Source organism: Anastrepha obliqua, chromosome 1, assembly GCF_027943255.1.
Source record: "Anastrepha obliqua isolate idAnaObli1 chromosome 1, idAnaObli1_1.0, whole genome shotgun sequence".
Classification (NCBI taxonomy): domain Eukaryota; kingdom Metazoa; phylum Arthropoda; class Insecta; order Diptera; family Tephritidae; genus Anastrepha; species Anastrepha obliqua.
In genome coordinates, this window is record NC_072892.1 from 74,890,278 (window position 1) to 74,910,083 (window position 19,806).

Below are 19,806 nucleotides of genomic sequence, written 5' to 3' on the forward strand. Positions count from 1 at the left end.
AAGTCCTCTCTCGACGAACAAAACTAACACTCTACAAGACTCTCATCATGCCCGTCCTAACGTATGGCGTAGAAGCGTGGACGATGACAACATCCGATGAAACGACGCTTGGAGTGTTCGAGAGAAAGATTCTGCGTACGATTTTTGGACCTTTGCACGTTGGCAACGGCGAATATCGCAGACGATGGAACGATGAGCTGTAGGAGCTTTACGACGACATAGACATAGCGCAGCGAATAAAGATCCAGCGGCTACGTTGGCAGGGTCATGTCGTTCGAATGGATACAAACGCTCCGGCTTTGAAAGTATTCGATGCGGTACCAGCTGGTGGTAGCAGAGGAAGAGGAAGGCCTCCTCTGCGTTGGAAAGATCAGGTGGAGAAGGACTTGGCTTCACTTGGTGTGTCCAATTGGCGCCGGTTAGCACGAGAAAGAAACGACTGGTGCGCTTTGTTAAGCTTGGCCAAAATCGCGTAAGCGGTTATCGCGCCAATTAAGAAGAAGAAGAAGAGTTATAGTTAGACATTATTTGGTTCCAAAATTTGTGCAGTTCCTTATTGTGGTTTTTCAGCAATCAGAAATGCTGCCAGACGATTAAAAAAAAAACAATTCAAGTACTATAGATTATAATAAATGAAATATAATTCGAAACGATTTTTTACTCCAAATTTGCACTATTTTGTTGATATTTGATATACTTATGAGTATTTGATTTGATTTACTTAAAAGAAAAAGCGTTTTTCGATGATTGAGGCTTAGCCTATCCAGTGGGGTTGTCGTTTTGTATAGAACTAGCCCTTCGAACACATGACCCTCATTAGCACTAACAATTAGCACCACTTAATTTTTTCTACGTAAAATTGCTTTTTGCGTGGCCAGCCTGTGGCAGCGCTCCAAAAAAAATCCTCATCAGCTCAACACCGGCTGCGCTGTCTACAAAACCAAGGATGATAAATTTACCAGGTTTTGCCCTTAGCTATGTCGAATACTAGGCAGCCGAGTTCTGCCCGCTCATTTCACACCTCTAGACGAACGTCCGACCAGTCGTTGTTTAGACGGAAACGAAATATGATGTGTTGTATTGATCTTTATCGTATATCACTAACACTATCTTAGTTTTTTCATAAAGAGAGCCGGTTAACGGTCTGATATAGCCCACACATTTAAAAATCTTTTCACCATCAATCAAAACAGCTACTATGGCAAGGTCACCTCGAGTCAATTGACCCTACTCGCTACATTAAGTAATTCAATGGTTGATAGATTTACCAATATTGGCCAATAGCTATTGTGAAATATCAAAATGTACGAGCAACTTTGGCTGCCCCGTCACAAAACCCTCAACAGCCGATTTATACCCGGCCGTTCCACGCGTATTCGCACACTAGTCCAATCAGTCGTTGTTCAGGCCGCAACGTTGTAACAACGTCATATCTCACTAGCACCAGCTGAGTATTTTTCGGAACAAGTCTCCTGTTTGGTCTGCTTATCAGCTGCAGCTTTCACATAAAACTCTTTTCATCATGATTCAGAGCAACTCAAGAATGGTAGAATAAAAGATTGCGCCTTCCGAATTCGCTGTGTCAGCGAAGGAAAGGGAAGTACTTGTTTTTGAAGAGGAAGAGTAGGCGAAACCAATAGAAACAACCAAAAACAATAAATTATATTGTCACGGCTTCTTACGCATAAAAAGACGAACAAACTGCATTTGGAGGCTTTTTATTAGTTTGTGCTTTCGAACTAAACACACAGCACTTTGATTTCATTAGTTTGTTTAGTTTAAATCTCACAAATCGAAAAATTATCAAGCCATTCCCTGAATTTTCACAATCATGTAGGAGGGATTATGCTTCGTTTGTTTTGTATAGGAAAAGGAGCTGACGTCAGTCTTGTCAAAATCGTGAAATAAAGAGTTTTGAAAAGACGCCACTTATGGTACTCAATTCGCCTTGAGAGCATTTGCATCTTAAACGCCATTGTGAATGTAACATAATCAGTAAGAATGTTATTATTGTAAACTCTGAACTTCGCATGCTCTTAATTCAATTAAATTGTAATTTGGTGTTAATCCGCGTGTGTACTCTTCTAATAAATATAAAAACAATAAAATATAAAAATAATTAGTTGTAATAGTAATGGGCAAGGCAAAAAAAAAGGCACATCCGAGAAAACGCACTGCCGCCTTCAAAGAGAAGGAGTCAAGCGAGCTTGTAGAAGCACCACATTCATTCATAATCCATCGGGGTCTCTCCTGCCCCTACATAACTGATTTGACATTGGATTTTCGTAAAATAATGGAACCTTTTACTGCATCCCAGCTGAAGGAAAAGAAAATTAATCGCATTAAAGATTTTGTGGCAATGAGTGGTTTCTTTCATATCTCCCATATGGGAATATTTAATAAGGCAACATCACAATTGTCATTTAAAATCGTACGCATGCCTCGTGGTCCAACGTTGACTTTTAAGGTAATTTTTCTGTCAAAAGTTTTCTGGAAACAGATTATAAAACGAATTTTTGTTATGCCAGGTACACCAGTTCACATTGGCGCGCGATGTACTATCCACCAACAAACGACAATTTGTGGACGATGACATGTTCAAGACCTCGCCATTAGTTATCATGAACAACTTCACTGGTGATGGTAAACACTTGAAATTAATGGCCAGTACGTTCCAGAATATGTTCCCAGCCATTAATTTGGCCCAAGTATGCATTAAATACTTCCCAATTCCTTCAGTATGCTATAATTAATTTTTATTGTTATTTAGGTAAATATAGCTACAATTCGACGTTGTGTGTTATTTTCTTATATACCAGATACAAATTTAATAGAAATGCGGCATTATTCTGTGCAAGTGGTTCCGGTGGGATTAACACGCGGCATTAAAAAACTTGTTATGGGCAAAGTTCCTAATTTGTGCAAGTGCGAAGATATTGCTGACTTCATAATGCAGTAAGTTTAACTTTCAGTTAGTGCTTTCTTGCATTTATTCTTATGTTTACTATATATGAAGAGACGGGGTAGCTTCAGAATCAGAAATGGAAGATGATGAGCATTCACAGATTGTGCTTCCACAAACTCTTAAGCGGAAAAGTAATTTAGAAGATAATAAGTCCGCAGTACGGCTGCATGAAATTGGTCCACGTCTAACCCTACAGCTGATAAAAATTGAGGAAGGTCTGCTGACCGGCGAAGTACTATATCACGATCACATACTCAAAACGGAAGAAGAGAAAGAATCTTTACGTAAAAACATTGAGAAGAAACGTAAACTCAAAGAGTATCGCAAGAAAGTGCAAGAAGATAATCGGGCACGTAATTTACGTGAACAAGAAGTATTGCTAGGGAAGCGCAGGAAAAATAAAAACAATACTGCAGCTATTGGAGATGATGCGAAGGAGGATAGCGAACCTGAAAATGATGTTGAATACTACAAAGAGGAAGTGGGTGAAGAGCCTGACGAAGGTAACTATTACATGATTATTATTATTACTTGTAAGTCATACGTATTGAAACAATTTTTATTTTAATTTACAGAACTTTTTAAAGCAGATAATAAGTCTAGGAAGCGAGCAAGCCTGCCCCGAAGTATAAAATTTAAAAACAAAAAGTTGAAAAGGACTCAAGAAAAAATAAAATAATATGTGTACATACATGGACAATAAAAGAGGTGTGCGACACTTTTATATTTCTAGTTTTGACTATATTACTTAACAAAAAGCATTATATAAATTCTGAAAAATTTTTAACATTTTTACCAGAAGTTTCTATATGCTTTTTTTACATTGGCCAATTGTATTATTTCCAACTGTAGCCACATGGTTGGTGTGTGACTACCATTCGGAATTCGGGAAGAACGTAGGTCCAAATCCCTGTGAAACACCAAATTGAATAATAAGTTGTTTTTAATAGCGGTCGCTACTCGGAAGGCAATGTAAATCTCCGAGTGTATTTCTGCCTTGAAAACGCTCTTCACAAATAGAAGGACGAGCTCGGCCAAATACCCAAACATAATTATACTATATGTATATATGTATATCTACAAACATATTGTTATGTGGAATAGGACGCTTTCAGAATAGGAAAGGGCAATGACATCGATAGCTTGTGTTCTAAGGTGAACGACTATCTCGCTAGCCTTTCTCGCCTTTTCACTACGATAAATCGCCAACTTCCCAACACTTAATCCACGGCGACCTTCTTTACCACTTGGACGAAGAGGGTCAAACTGCAGCTAAAGGTAAAAGTCGATGACACACCAATATCGACGGTAAGCAACCCCAAACTTTTGATCGCCACCTTTGATAGTTTGCTCTCCTTTTTAATATATACAACCACAATTACTACTTAGGTCCAAAACGCAGCAAGGTCCTCAAATCGCTTGCCGGCACTACTTTGGACAAAAACAAAAGAACGTTGCTGGCAACATTTAAAGCAATCGATACTTCCCACTGCAAAAGTTTTAAAATATTTAGTCTCACAAAAAATTTAGACACACTTTAATTTGACTAGGCCTTTTCACTCGAGATAACTTTCGCAAATGAGTGTAAAGTAAAAGGCTGTTACTTGTGCTAGCGTCGTCTGCCCGTTGCAGCTTTGCTTAGCAGATCGGTGGCGCTGGACTTTTCGGCGGGTGTCACTTAACGAACAACAACAACAATGCACACACACTTTGCAAATGCGGCGTTACCATCGGGAGCTGGATGATTAAACGGCTGGTCAATTCAAATGCAAAAACCAAAGTTATTTTTATTTCAGTTTCTTACATTTATATGTGTTTGTGTGTTTTTACAAAGAATCAATGTGTATGTGTTTGTGTGTTGTTGAGTCCCGTTCCAGAGAACTAGTGGCGAGGGTGTTGGGTTGGTAACTCGCGCAAGAGGCCACTTAAGAGGCGCTAATTTTCATCTTTGATGCACACAATATCGTTGATTTTTACATTGAGGTGAGGGGTACACCATTTTGCTCTTTGTTGAAGAAGAGTGAGATATTCTTCGCTCCATCGTCTCCAAAATAGCTGTTGGAAGTAAGTGCCATGCTGTGCCTGGGGTACTCTTGCCATCTTACCTACCTGCCTAAGGCATCAAGGTCTTCTGGGTTTTCTGAAAGAGTTACAAGAGGTCGAGAGCTAATTACAGCAGATATTTGACATACCAATGTACGCAATTCATCGAAACCAAATAGCTTGGCATGCCGCGTGTGGAAGTAAATCGCTTAAGAGCTTCCAAGAAAGCACCAGTTGAAAGATAACTCACTAGCTCCATCCACACGGCCTTGGTTGCAAAACAGATGAAGACGCTAATGTAGCATTCTAGGGTGATTTATTGCGGATTTCAGGCTTGAAATTAAATGGACCGCAGTAGTCAGTTGAGTTCCACGATGTATGAATCGCAGAATTAGCAGTTGAGTTCCACGATGTATGTTTTGGGATGCAAGATGCGATGATTTTAACGATTTTGCGATGCTGATGAACTTATGTACGTATCCAAAAAAGCGTTGCATCATGATGAAGGAGCTATCTTCCTTGACAACGCAGTGATGTGGTAAGAAATATTTGCATTCGTGGACATCAGCGCCGGAGACCAGTGACATGTGATTCAGCCGAGTTTCAAAGGTAAGCGAACCGAGTACTTGCCTGAAGGTTAACGCGAAACATTTTGCTAAAAATGTGCCTTGCAGCCGAGCTCCTCCATTGCTTTTTTAATGATTGGATCAAAAACGTGATCTACTTCCCAGAAGCGACGTACCAAATCGTCTAGTCGGGTATCAGAGTCGATGTCTCTCGAAGACCTTTGATTGGCCACAAATGACGAAAGAAGAAGAAGAACTGGAAATCTGGGTTTGGAGACAGATTGGAAATTCACCGAAAGTGGTAAATTCTATGATTAGAGCACCGACAAAACGCGCAACAACCTACTGAGGTATTCAAAACGACAAATGATTTTTTTTTAGTTGTACTCACAGTTTTTCCGTTTCTGTCTACTTCATCCGTTTGGGTTTGTATGGCATGATCCACATTTTTCAGGGTCCAACACCCCTTGCCTAAAATGCAGCTAACTGGTCCCACGACGGCAGTTCCTTCCTGTGACCCAAACGAGTGCAACGGGCGTATGTTTGATGTGACCTCGTCCGTCAACTCCCGCAGTTTGCTTGCGGATGCATCTGCCCCGTTCAGCCCAAAGATCTGTCTGATGTATGCCTGAAATATAATTCGCATTATCAAAAAGTTTTTTAAGTAGATCTAATGCATTTTTATAATTAGGTTCGTTTATCTCCAAAGCAGCACCACTCAAGCAGGAACGCAGGTATTGCAGCTTATTGCTTTGCGTTAGGCCGCCATCGTTGGCAATGACGGAGGTGAACATAGAGAAGAAGTTGCTCCACTTGGTGTAGGCGCCAATAAATTTGGGTAGCATTAGCAAAGGCAAGCGAGAACGAATGGCATTCACGATGATCGACTGCGAGTCACCAGTGCTTGCTCTAAATGTCGAACAGTGCTGACCTGTGCTACGTCTCCCCATCTCTCGTTGCAGGTTCGCCTTAAGTTTCACTAACGTAGGGTAGGTCACTGGCATTAGACACGAAGTCCAATTCTTCCAAACTGGTGAATATTGATTTTAAATCTCCCAATGGTTCGACAATTGCCCACAAGCCGTACTAATCCATGCCTTGTAGTATTTCGGTGTTCATTTCTGCTGTCATATGCTGAAGTCGACTAAAGACTGGCATTATTATCAGCTTTAAAAACGACACTCGATCTGAAGTTTGGTGAATCACTTCTAATAAAGGTACCATTACATGGACTAAGCGACCTGTTGAATGTTTGCCTTAAAAAATTAACTGACCGGTTATATCGATAGCGCACAAATATACAGACACGGTTCTATGTACACGAAAACCCTTAAAAAATCAATAAATAGGAATGGTGCATGTTAATTTTTAGCCATATATACAGTAGGCCGGGTCGATTTGTGGGGAGGCAAAAAAATCGCCCATTGCTCTTTGAAAATCATATTCTAGGGATCAAAATAAGAAACTTTGCCGAAGGAACCATACCTCTAAAACGAATTCTGATGTCCCCCAATTTTGGTCGAACTTTTTAGTTTCTTTTCTCATGTAAAGGCCAAAAATGGTGATATTTTGAAATGATTGTATGGGGAACCCCCCAGGGGAGTTCCAGGGGGTGTGCCACTGGCATGGGTGAATCGGCCGTCCAAAGTTATTGGGGGTCGGTCATACATTTGGACTCGATTGGAGCATTCTAACTGGGTCAAAGTGGGATTTTTCGTTCTTATTTTGATCCCTAGAATACGATTTTCACAGAGCAATGAGCGATTTTTAAATCGACCCGCCCTAATATACATAGGTTGCGGTTTTAGCTGCTTCGTTTTACAAGTCCCGCAAAAAATTACCAAGCGGTTTTATTTATTATATAGAGCACCTCTACGCGACAATAATTAACTACCGTAACAAAATATTTTCGAGGCATTAACAATATTATTATATTTAATATTATATTTATAAATTTTTATTTTACACAAGTAAAACAAACGATAATCACGTTGGGGCCACCAAAAATATTCAGCGACCAAGTTTTTTTGGCAGCTATTACCTTTAAAATTAATTTAAAACACTTTAATTTTGGAAAAACTTTACAATTTATTTCACAGTTTAAAAGTTAAGTGGTCCTGTGTTTGCTATTTTACAATTTGTCAAGTTCACCGATCCGAGCTGATGTCGCAATTCGAGTGTCGAAATATTTACTGAGCTTATGTATAATATATGTATATGATAATGTAAGCCGATACAAATTTACAAAACGACAAATATGTGAAAATGTATACTAGTACAATGCAAGTACAAGAACAAGAATTAAGGTGATCAAATGTAACGAATAACAAACGAGTATCGTTTCCACGACAGTCGGTTCTACGTTACCGAAACGACCCGGATTTATATCCGGCCAAGGACTGTCACTCCAGCAGCATTCCCCGTAGGTAAGTATGGGGAATGTTTATTCTGCTACAACAACAACAACAGTAACAAAATATTACCATATTATAAATTTAACTATAGTACTAAACTATGATATTAAACTACATAATTAATTTAAAATTAAACTACAATATATCCTTCAAAACCGGGTGCTGCTCCCAACAACCCCTTTTCTCCCACTTCCACCCACTCTGGCTCACCAGCTTCACATGTCCACCATTTTCCACATGCACCCACTCCTGCTGCTGCTATGTCCACTTTTCACCCGGTTCACCCATGTCCAACAGCTTCACATGTCCACCAGTTTTCACATCCAGCCACTCCTGTTGTTTCTATTTCTACTGTTCACCCTTGTCCACCAGCTTCACATCTGCACCATTTTCCACATCCACCCACTCTTGCGGCTGCTAGGTCCACTTCTCGACCGGTTCACCCTTGTCCACCAGCTTCACATCTCCGCCATTTTCCACATCCACCTACTTCTAACCACACCTGCTCCTGCACTGCCCACTTTTCACCAGGTTCACCAGCTTCACATGTCCACCATTTTCCACATCCACCGAGTTCCACCCACTCCTGCTGCTGCTATGCCCAATTTTCACCCGGTTCACTCATGTCCACCAGCGGTACCTGTCCACCATTTTCCACATCCAGCCACTCCTGCTACTGCTATGTCCACTTTTCACCCGGTTCACTAGCTCCACATGCCCACCATCTTCCACATGCACCCCACTCCTGCTGCTGCTGTGTCCCCTTTTCACCAGTTACAAATCCGACTGCTGTTATGACCATTTAACACCCGGTTAACGCATGTCCACCAGCTGTACATGTTCACCATTTTCCCTATGCAACCACTCCTGCTGCTGCTATGTTCACTTTTCACCCGGTTCACCTATGTCCACCAGCTTTACATGTCCACCATTTTCAACATATGGTGATTACCTCATATATGGCAGATTACCTTCAAAATGTACAATCAGCTGTCACAATACTGTTGTGAAAGTTTTTCTTCATACAAATTATTTTTACGGAATATTTCGGTGTTTTTGGTTTGTTTAACTATTATTAATTTAATTACTAATTTAATTGCGCAATTGGCTGCTTATAATAAACAGGAAAATCCAAGGAAATCCGTAAGCGACGTTTACTGAGGTTTCAAAAAATACGCATTCAAAATTCTATATTACATTTTATAATAAGCAATAAAGACCAAAACGTCAATGGACACATGCTTTTGTTATTTTTATATGAATGCATATTAATAATAACCTAACAAACATTTTATTAGAATTATGTCTACAAACCTGTTTTCTTTGCCGGCATCCATTACAGTTACAACTAGTTTTTTGTAATACAAATACAGTTGCTTCAATAAAAAAAAACACAACCAAAAATGTCTTATAAAAATAATATTTTGCAGTATTTAATTTTCATTTCATTAGACTCAATAATTTATATGACATCTGTATGTAAGTTCTAGAGAAAACTGTACAAAAATAAGGCAAACTTCTAAAGATAACTCTTGAGTTCAAAAATTTCATAAGTCAGGTTTCATCTCTACGGCTATTTATATTGAGTTCATTATTACTATTACTAGGTATTATTAATACAGTTTTTAATTTTATTATTATTATTTTATGTAGCACATGGGCTGAAAAGTCCCGATTCCAACAGTTTTATTGCATTGACCTCTTTTTCAGTTAGTACTGTCTTTAAAGTTCGCGAGTTATTCTGCTAAGAGTGGCGGTACTTTTGTTATTTTCAAAACAGTAGATCAAAAAGTTGTGTTTTAATTTTACACTGCTTCTTGTTGGGAAAAAATACCGTTCGAGCGAAGCAATGGCTTGATAAGTTCTATGCGAGCTCCGCTCCATTAAAAACAACAATAAAAAGATGGTTTGTTGACTTCAAACGTAATCGTAGAGTTACCGATTATGATCAACGCTGTGGACGTCCAAATGAATGATCGTTTTGGATGATTGAAACGTGAAAAAGCGTTAGTTTGCTGATATCGTAAAGATATCAATAGAACTTGTTGGCTTTATATTGCATGAGCATTTGACTATGAGAAAGCTCTGTTCAAAGTGGGTGTCACTTTCAAAACACACAGTGTGTCACAAGTCAACGATTACTGGCTATTCGCAGACCTAAAAAAAATGTTTGCCGGTAAGAAATTTCGCTCGAATGAAGGGGTTATCGCTGAAACTGCGGTCTATTTTGAGGCAAAACATAAATAAATAAATAAATAAAAGTTGTATCGAAATGTTAGAGCGGCGCTGGAATGATTGCGTTGTTCTTGAATCAAATTACGTTGGTGAATAAAGCTAATTTTGAACAAATGTGTTTTCTTCGTTAGAATCGGGACTTTTCAGAGTATTTGTTATACATCATACAAATTATTTTTCAATTAATGCTTTTTCTGCATCAAGTTATCGTTTGCGAGTGCTTCACAAGACGCAAAGGACCCTGTAATAATACGTGTTCTAGACCGACTTCTACTTAGTTGAGCACGTCGTTCTGCACCTGAAGGTCTTTGCCGCCTTTGCCTTTGAATCCGGTTTCCAAAAGCTGTTCCCGTTTGTAAAGCCTCTAACAAACTGTCCATAACTCCTTCTTGTGTTTGTGTAGAATCCATGTCAACGAGTGCTAATTTAAGCTGTTGGCGCTCTAATTGCTCCCGTAACGATTGTTCTCGAGCATCCTGGAGTCTTCGTTTTCTACTTTCTTCTTCCCGTTGGTGGATATTATCCTGATATGCTTGTATAAACGCGTCCTTAAATGCCTTTATATCCGTAAAGAATTCCTCCATAGGATATTTTTTATGGTCGAATGCAAAATATTCCCCCAAGTCTTTGTAAAGTTTTTCCATTTGAACCTGCATTTTTCCTAAAACAAAAATAAAATGTTGATAAAAAAGCACTTTAAGTTATGACATATGTACATCAGTTTTAACGTTAATAATTTTTAAAAGATGAATTAACTTCATCCGCTAATATATACGAGGTGTGTACAACAGATAAGGCGAATTTTAAAATTTCGCAACTTCTTTGATTAATTTTTTTCGATAGCAGAAAATCGTCGAACACACAAAACGCTTGCCTTATTTATGCCTCTCACAAACAAACTAACTATGATATATTGCTAAAACCGTGAACATATTTTCGAGACGAGTGTACCAACATAAAAAACAAAATTATTTATTAATTAACTATCGGAGAAGTTGTTAATATCTCCCTCGCTCCCGCGTTCCCTAAGCATTTTGCATACTTGCAGGATCGCTAAGACAAAGGAGATAGATAAATTGGCTGATTTAGAGAAAACCCCTGCTCCGACTCCCGATTCCATCTTGGAACCGTCAGTAAAGATAGAGTTGCAGGTTTCGGTGCAGCTTTTCCTCTCGATCCAATCGTGCCTATTTGGAAAGATTGACTTAGCACGATCCTCAAACTCTAATTTGCGGATAGAGAGACATGTTCGAAGTCCGCAGAAATACGGTGTTAACTGCCCGAAAATGCTACCACGTCCCTTGAAAGATTGCCTCCAGAGGCCAACCTCCTTTAACCTGATTGCACTTTGAGTTGCGAAGGAAATAACGTAACAGTCGCTTCCCATCGAGTGCAAAAAGGACATTCAGGTCAGCACTGGGGCAAGTTTTACATGCTCCGGTGGTGCCAATGCACCCTCCCCAGTGTAGTGATATTATAACCCTTCCGAGAGCTTTCCACCAAACCAGGTATCCATACGTTAAAATTGGTAAAACCACTGCGCTGTACATCCACAGCACGACCTGTGGCTTGAGTTACCATTTTTTACCGAACACAGGTTTGCATAAGTAAAAGACTATACTGGCCTTCTGTGCCCGATTTTTAATGTGTAGCTTCCAATGGAGTTTGGAGTCAAGTATCACTCCAAGATACCTAAATTCGGATGAAAGCGCGAGAACGTGGTTGTTTCATTTGGGAAGTCGAAAGGGTGGAGGTATCTATTTTTTCGTAAATCTTATGCGGTTTTATGCATGACGTTTACCACACGTTTCTCAGCCTCGTCGTCCAATTTCGTCAACTTTACTACTACATAATCCATTTACTGTCTTGACTACTGCGCTACAAGCTTGACCATTTTTACCAAAATGCATATCTATTACTACTCCTTTCGGATACGAATTTCTCTTGGAGTTTTCGTCTACGATGACAACCACGTCGTTCAATTTGATTGGGTTTGCTGGTGGCTGATATCACTTTGCACGTCTGGTAAAACAGGGGAGATACTCCTAGACCCAGCGTCTCCAAAATTGGTTACCCAACTGGCTAGAAATTTTAAAGTTTTACCGGAGAGCCGATCCAGAGTTGGCATTATCTGTTAGTTCTCGAATACCAATAGAGTGTCCCATCAGAAAATGGTTTGGCGTAAGAGTTTCATTTTCAACTGAATCAAGCGGCACGTAAGTCAGTGGCCTTGAATTTAAAATGTTTCAAGCCTCCCATGATCTTACACTGCCGAACCCAGGGTTCTTGGATCAGGCAGATATCATGTCTTCCTCCCTGAGGATGGCACAGAGGTTATCGGCTAAACTAGCGTGGCGAAGGTTAACATTTCTTTGTTGCAGGATGCTCTCCTAAGCCTGTTTTATGGCCTTTCCAAGCTCTGAGGATTTCATGGAGCTCTTGGCTTCGGGTACAGCGTCCGTCACAGGCGGCCGTATTTCATCGAGCTGATTTGCTACTTTCCCTATCCCGTCCAGTTCGAGATCCGGAGAACCACATGCGAGGAAGATTTTAAGTTTGGCCGGCCTGTGGATCTTCGGACCCTCCAGCTTTACTTTCGGTAGCCAAACGCGCGCTCTGGTTATTCTAGGCATCTCCGAAGCAGGACTTGAACGAGAGCCCCTCCCAGGCATTTCTGACCTCAGCAACGCACTTCTTCAAAGGCCCCTGGAGAACTCATCGGCGCACTTGATCACCCTACAACCACGGCAGATATCTTCCGAGTCGAAAAGAGGTACCTATCCCTGGTTTACCATGAGGTATTTGGCAATCATTTCTGACAGCCGTCCCTCAATGGCACCCCAATTGGCCAGTTAATTGGTCTACAAGGGATACTTGGAGGTGATCCCTGGCCACCTGGCTGTAAGCAACCCTCGCAGTCGCAACCACCACACTTGTTGTAGGGCCCTCAGCGACCTGAGGAAGCAGAAAATCAGATCTCTCCAACAGAGAACGTGGGACCTTCCAGCAAGATTCCGCTCCAGCCCATAAGGCAAAAACCACCAAAATTCACCCAGCAATGACTAAAAAACAATATTTCTGGGTTCATGCAGCAGAAGATTGGTCGACTGGAAGTCCAGATTTGAATCCATTGGACTACAGTTTGTGGTCAGAATTGGAGAACATGCCCTGTCGAAGACCTCACAGAAATTGGGAGAGTCTCAATCAATCTTTGGTTCGAGCAGCGACTCGAATATCCATGGAAACCGTGCGTGCTGCAATAGCGAATGGCAATCATTTCGAATGAAAATTGATTTTGTTTTTAATATTTGTATGATTAAGTAAAACTAGCTTCATTAAAAAAAGGTTTATATTGCATATCTATAATGAACTTAACTTCTAATAGAACTTATGGCAGGACTAAGTAATATTAACTAAAAATAACCGGAGAACGTAATATCAGAAAAAATTATCGGATCAAAAATTTGGTGGCTATCATGTAGATGTACTAATTGTAAAAATGAAGTAGTCATATTAGCAGTTTAAAGATCACTGACCAGTTAAAAAAAAAGAATTTTGCGAATTTTTCAAATACGATATGGAAGAATTGATTGAAGTATGTAATAACTTAGTAATATTAGGAGATTCTAATATAAATTGGTGTATAGACACCAATTACAAATGACAAAGACAAAATTGGCAATGGCTTACAACATAAAATGCAAGAAAGTACAAGGATCACACCAATTATAGACTATATGGCGTCAAATATTTATAATAAAAAATTTAGATTACAATGAAGGGCAACCCCTTGATTATAACGTAATAAAAAAAGAAACAACATTAAGATACAAATAGTTGCAAATAATACAAAGACAAGGGCAAGCACATACATAAAATCAAATGCAAGTATGTTTATGTACTAATACCTATTTGAATTTGCTTAGCACCTTATTTGTTTTTCGGCCGCAAAGTGATACTCAGTTTTTGTATACTCCATATTGCATTCATAATTTTCCTATTTCTTTCTTTGAAGTAAAGGAGTTCGAATTCAAATGCTAGCTTTATCTATTATTTTCTATTGAGTATCTTTATGGCTTACTTATCAACAATAAAATGTGCAATATTTACTTCTACGATCTTTTCATCCAGATTTCACTCTGTCTTCACTTCCATTGTTGTGTAATTTGTATACCCTTGAATATATCCGTATTAAAATGCCAGGAATAACGATCCACATAAGATCAACACTGAAATATTACAGTCAAAAAGTTCTTTGAAACGAAACGCTTTGGGATAAAGCAAATATTAAAAATTCGTTTTAAAAACAATTATCTCTAAGCAAAAATTCATTCGCCACTGTAATTCATTTCGCTATAGAGAATAGATGAAAACTTTGAATAACTAAGACATTTGTTGCTCGACTTTCTTTCGTTTTAAAAACACCTGCCTAACTGTCAATGGTGACAGATATCACTCCATGATCACCAAATTTTCGCGTTCTTTCATCGAGGAAAATTATAATAGTTGAAGCACACTAATGCACTGATGGTACATACGGCGTGGCAGACGCTGATTTTACTCAAGACAATGTTTCCTCGGCGGTTCATCTCCAAAAACGTCTATTTCGACTGACTTTTTTTCTCGTTATTAGATAGCGTTGGATTTTTTGACTGTGAGGCTAGATAAAGGTTAAGGTGTACACTAATGGTCCTCAAGCGCTGGATTATCTGAAGTTCAATATTCGCTCGCTTAAAAATGCTCCAGTATGTTATGAAAGCTGCAAAAAAAGAGAGCCACTGGAAATGGTGACCATTTTGTCGATATTATTCATGTTTATTAACCCAATAAATTGAAATTCTAATCGGAGTAAGTCGAAACTTATGCATTTTGCACTAAATTATTTATAGTTCTCATGTGTCAAGTATAGATGGAAAACCTTGTAATATACTATGAGATTTACATAAAATAATTTACAACTCGGTTTTTCTGTATTTTCTACCATTTTATATTTTTATCAATTCAATTTTATGACTTATTGTGCGTCCAAAGTAAACATTTCGCAACAAATTTTTGTTACACGCGAAAATGTTAAGTCACATCAATTAATTTAAGGGGTTATATACCTTGTGTTGGACTAAAAAATCGAAACTATTTAAAAGTACATCATCTTAAAAATATAAATTCAAAAAATCATAAAGATCGGAGCACTAGAACGAAAGTTACAGACCGTGGAAGCGCGCAATTTAGACGCTATTATCTCGAAGTTGATTTGCATAAGCTCTTTTTTAATTATTCGAAGTTACAACCTCGTGAATCTGAACGGTTCACTTTTTATAAATATTAGTTCGCTGGAATTATATTAATTTTGTTTTTAATTTTTCAACCCCTCAAAAATCGTTTTTTTTTTTGGTGCAAAACGGTTTTCATATCGAGAAAAATTTTTTTTTGGCTAAATAAACCGTTCAGATTCACTAAAAAACATTTTTCTATAATAATCATGTAATTTTTTTGATTTCAGTTGAGCTGCTCATGCGCTACCGTGATCATCGCAAGCCTCTTCTAAAAAACGGCGTTTCGAGGGAGAGGCGATATCAACAATAAATAATAACGTTTTTTAAATAAAAACACGAAAATGTATTCTTCGAGATTTATGTCTCATTTAAATAAAAGTTCTAAAAAATATTTAAAAAATCAATTTTTTCGGGCTCGCAAGGTATATAACCCCTTAATAAATAGGTATACAGAGTGAACGATATGAAGTGTTACCAACTTCACAGTGCTTGTATCTGTAAAACAGCTCATGACATCAACGTCAAAGTTGTTCTTATGACAGTTCAATATATCGTTTATAAGCCATCAAAAGCATTGCGTCTCAGTTTTGTTGCATTTTTTTTGATGGAATGTGATGGAATTCAAACGTAATAGTGTGATTGCGTTATATTTGGCTGGAAAATCACAATCAGCCTTTTTTCGTGAGCTCAGTCACCTCAAAATGAATAAAATGTTTGTGTATCGCACTATAAAACGTTACAATGATACTGGTAGCATTGCAAAATGCTATGGAGGTGGACCAAAAAAAAAAACCGCAACAGTGCCAGAAATGGTTCGGAAAGTGAAGCCTCGACTTGAACGAAATCCAAGTCGAAGTGGAAGAAAAATGGCCAAAGAACTGAAAATATCGCAAGACAGCATTCGACGCATATTGAAAAATGAGCTCAAGGTCAAGGCTTACAAGTTCCAAAAAGCACAAGATCTTTCACCCCAGCAAAAAAAAGTTCGTTGCGAAAGCGCAAAGGAGCTGTTGCGCTTGCACGAACGTGGCGAATTTCCTAACATTGTGTTTTCTGATGAAAAAAATTTCCCAATTGAGCAATTCATAAACACTCAAAACGATCGTGTTTACTTGACCGAACGCTCATACGAGAAGCAATTTCCAATCGCAAGTAATGGTTTGGGCCGCAGTGACCGCTGATGGACGCTCTCCAATCGTTTTTATCGAGCCTGGTGTCAAAGTGAATGGCACTTATTATCGGGAAAATGTTTTAGAAGCTGCTTTAGAGCCGTCGACACGCAAACATTTCGGTCGTAGACCATGGACGTTCCAACAGGACTCGGCACCGTCTCATAAAGCTCGTGTGCACTGTAGACTGGAGAGAAGTTTATACCATCAAAGTTTGTGCTTGAAAATAATACTTTTGAGCTTTATTTCAACAGTGAAACCTGAAATGTATTTAAATAGTGATTAGATAATTTGCTTTATCTAAGCTACCGAAGGCTCGACTTTAGTAAATTCTACGAGTGGTATTGCTGAACTCGCAAAGTTACGAACACCAATTCGAAAATCGTCGAGTACTATGGTATTTCGAATTTATTTTTCTAGCTTTTCGATTTCTATATAAATATCTATATATATAAAAAGAAGTTACATTTCCTTGGTAATTTTATAACTTAAGAGCCGCCGAACCGATTGACACACAAATTTTAGAGTTCTTTTCTATCTTTGAGGAGGTGGTTTGTGTGAAATTTGATTGAAATCGGTGCAGCCGTTCCTGAGTTATGACATTTTACGCTTATGAGCGTTTCTGTTGTACTGTTGTGGTTGTAAGTGTATTATGTTAATATTAATTTGCTGTCGTTGGAATTCAGTTTTTGCAAATATATTTTATTGGTGATGAGAATCGTGAATTAGATCAGCGCTGTGCAATTTCGACGAATACGAGAAGATTAATCGTGAATGAATTGCAAACAATGTTCCATCAACACAATGAATTGGTGAAATTGTTCCAAGTGGCACTCGATCTGATGCCCACTAATGGCCACAAAATCATAATAAAAGCCGATAAAACACCAATTGGGGAGCACGCCAGACGATTCAATGTACCAACGATTGATGAAGTAGCTATTGTTGTGGTTGGTGAACAGTTTCGGCCACGAGATATTGTTTTGTATCGTAGAAATGAGCAATTACAACGTATTTCAGACCTCCATCGCTGTTATGATGCATTGCAATACCCCATTTTGTTTTGGAGAGGGGACGATGGCTATCATATCAACATACCAATGATAAATCCAACAACTGGTACATACACAGGACAGGCTGAGTGAAGTCCTGAAGCAACGTGGATATCCAACTAAATAATATATTTAATTTTTGCATATAGCATATCATGTTTTTGTATTAGACTTTAAGACTGAACGCAGACTTTATGGTCGCTTTATTTACTTGTTACAACCATTATTCACCGTTATCTAAAAACTTATGTGAGGAATCTTGAAATTTATTTTTGTTTTTGAAACTTAAACATATAATAAACATACAAATTTATAAAAATTACAAAATCAGGTTGTGTGTTTCATTCACTAAACAGTTATTGTAGGGTGAACGCAGACTTTGTGGGGCATGTGTATATCGTTCTGCTTTTTGCTGCATAATAGTCCCACTCAAAGGCTACGACGCCAGTGTTAAGGTTGGTGTCGTTCTAAACTTTCGCGTAAACGCAGCTAAACAAAAAAGAGTTAGAAGTACGCGAAGCATTATTTTACACACGCATTCGAAAGGGCCGAAATTATCTTACACCGCGGCTGCAAAAGTAATTAAAAAATCAAAAAAGTTTGTTATGATGTGGAATCAGTGGTTTAGCTGTACAAAAATGGTGATGACTTTTACGAGCGCGGCTTGAAGCGAGTGTCGACAAAAAAGAAGGATAAAGCGATCGTCCAACTTTTTAAGCGGGGCTCTTCTTTGTGACTACGTCAAGGAAGATCAGTTCTTGCTGAAAAGGGAATAGATGTGAGTATCAACACCATCGGACGTCGACTGAAGGAGGCGAACATATCCTACTGTCCCACATCATCAAAACCACTGCTCTCAGAAAAACACATTGAGAAACAACAAAACAAGAAAATGGTGTCACAGTATTGGACTGGCCTTCCCAGTCCCCAGACGCCAACCTCATTGAAAATTTGTGGGGAACTATGAAGCATCTTGCCGGAAGGCTAGTCCATGATTTAAAGCAACTCGTGGGTCAAGTTCGAAAAATCTTGTCGACGAGCTACGCATGGTTCAAAGCATGAAGAAGATGCCAGGCTATACTCGACAACGATGGGGACTACACGGCTTATTGAGTAATTGTGACTCATAGTTTTATACACACTTTCATGTAAAAAAATTTGAAATACATAACTTTTATACTTCATGAATAGTCGCGGTTCCTGTTTTCTGACACAGACTGTACATGGCGGCCGCCGTAGCCGAATGGGTTGACACGTCTGCAAATGAAACAGTAAAATGATAGAAAAAGTTGTTTACTAATAATAGCGGTCGCCCCTCGGCAGGCAATGGCGAGTGTATGTATTTATGCCATGAAAAAGCTCCTCATAAAAACCATTTCCCTTAAAAATGTAGGTCCCTCCATTTGTGGAACAATATCAAGACGCACGCCACAAATAGGAGGAGGAGCCCGGCCAAACACCTGACAAAAGTGTATGCGTCAATTATTTTTTTTTATGTGATAACGTCTTATAATTCGATGCTCATTCGTCGTTATCTTGCTCATGCGCCGTTACCTTGCTTGAACTGCAAGCGAGAGCGCGGAACGAACGACAAAGAGCACAATCGGCCCCCGCGTTCGGCAACGTTCGACATCTGGCTCTCTCCTACTTGAGTGAGAATATATATGTATGTATATGTATGTATATGCGCATTTGTATATAAATTCACATACTTGTATTTGCATATGCCTTCTTCCTGTGTGCATGGTAATGAACCATTTCTCTGTTGAGAATAGGACGATGATAGAAAAAGTAGGAAATGAAAGAGGGTGTTTCGAGTGTAATGTGTCTTGAAAAAGGCAAATCGATAATGTTGCCTCTTAGTATTGTTGACTTATTAACGTCTGTTGCACAATCGAAATTGAACATATCTATCTTTCATGAATTTGATAAATGTTTCGTCATTTTTTTTTTTTAATGATTATCAAGAAATTTAAAATAATACTATGTGCTGATGACACCCCGATTTATGCTGAAGGAGAAAGTGAGGAGGAACGTCAAAATAATATATTAGCTGATATATGTTGACTAGGCCACTAAATTATTAAAA

The 19,806-nt window shown here is 38.7% G+C and overlaps 2 protein-coding genes across 2 annotated transcripts in view; one reads left to right on the forward strand and one right to left on the reverse strand.

The window, feature by feature from the left end:
- The first annotated feature begins 1,938 nt into the window (after positions 1-1,938).
- On the forward strand, positions 1,939-3,689 carry LOC129235642 (protein Peter pan). The gene is made up of 5 exons (XM_054869587.1): positions 1,939-2,467; positions 2,529-2,708; positions 2,771-2,955; positions 3,017-3,468; positions 3,541-3,689. Exons 1-5 carry the CDS (start codon positions 2,135-2,137, stop codon positions 3,642-3,644), a joined length of 1,254 nt encoding a protein of 417 aa, XP_054725562.1. The 5' UTR covers positions 1,939-2,134; the 3' UTR covers positions 3,645-3,689.
- A 5,701-nt stretch (positions 3,690-9,390) lies between these two features.
- LOC129246120 (protein diaphanous) overlaps positions 9,391-19,806 on the reverse strand; it is a 36,877-nt gene continuing 26,461 nt past the window's right edge. Inside the window, exon 5 of the mRNA XM_054884675.1 lies at positions 9,391-10,884. Within this exon, the coding sequence (XP_054740650.1) occupies positions 10,406-10,884 (479 nt within the window). The 3' untranslated portion in view covers positions 9,391-10,405. The remainder of the gene's footprint in view (positions 10,885-19,806) is intronic.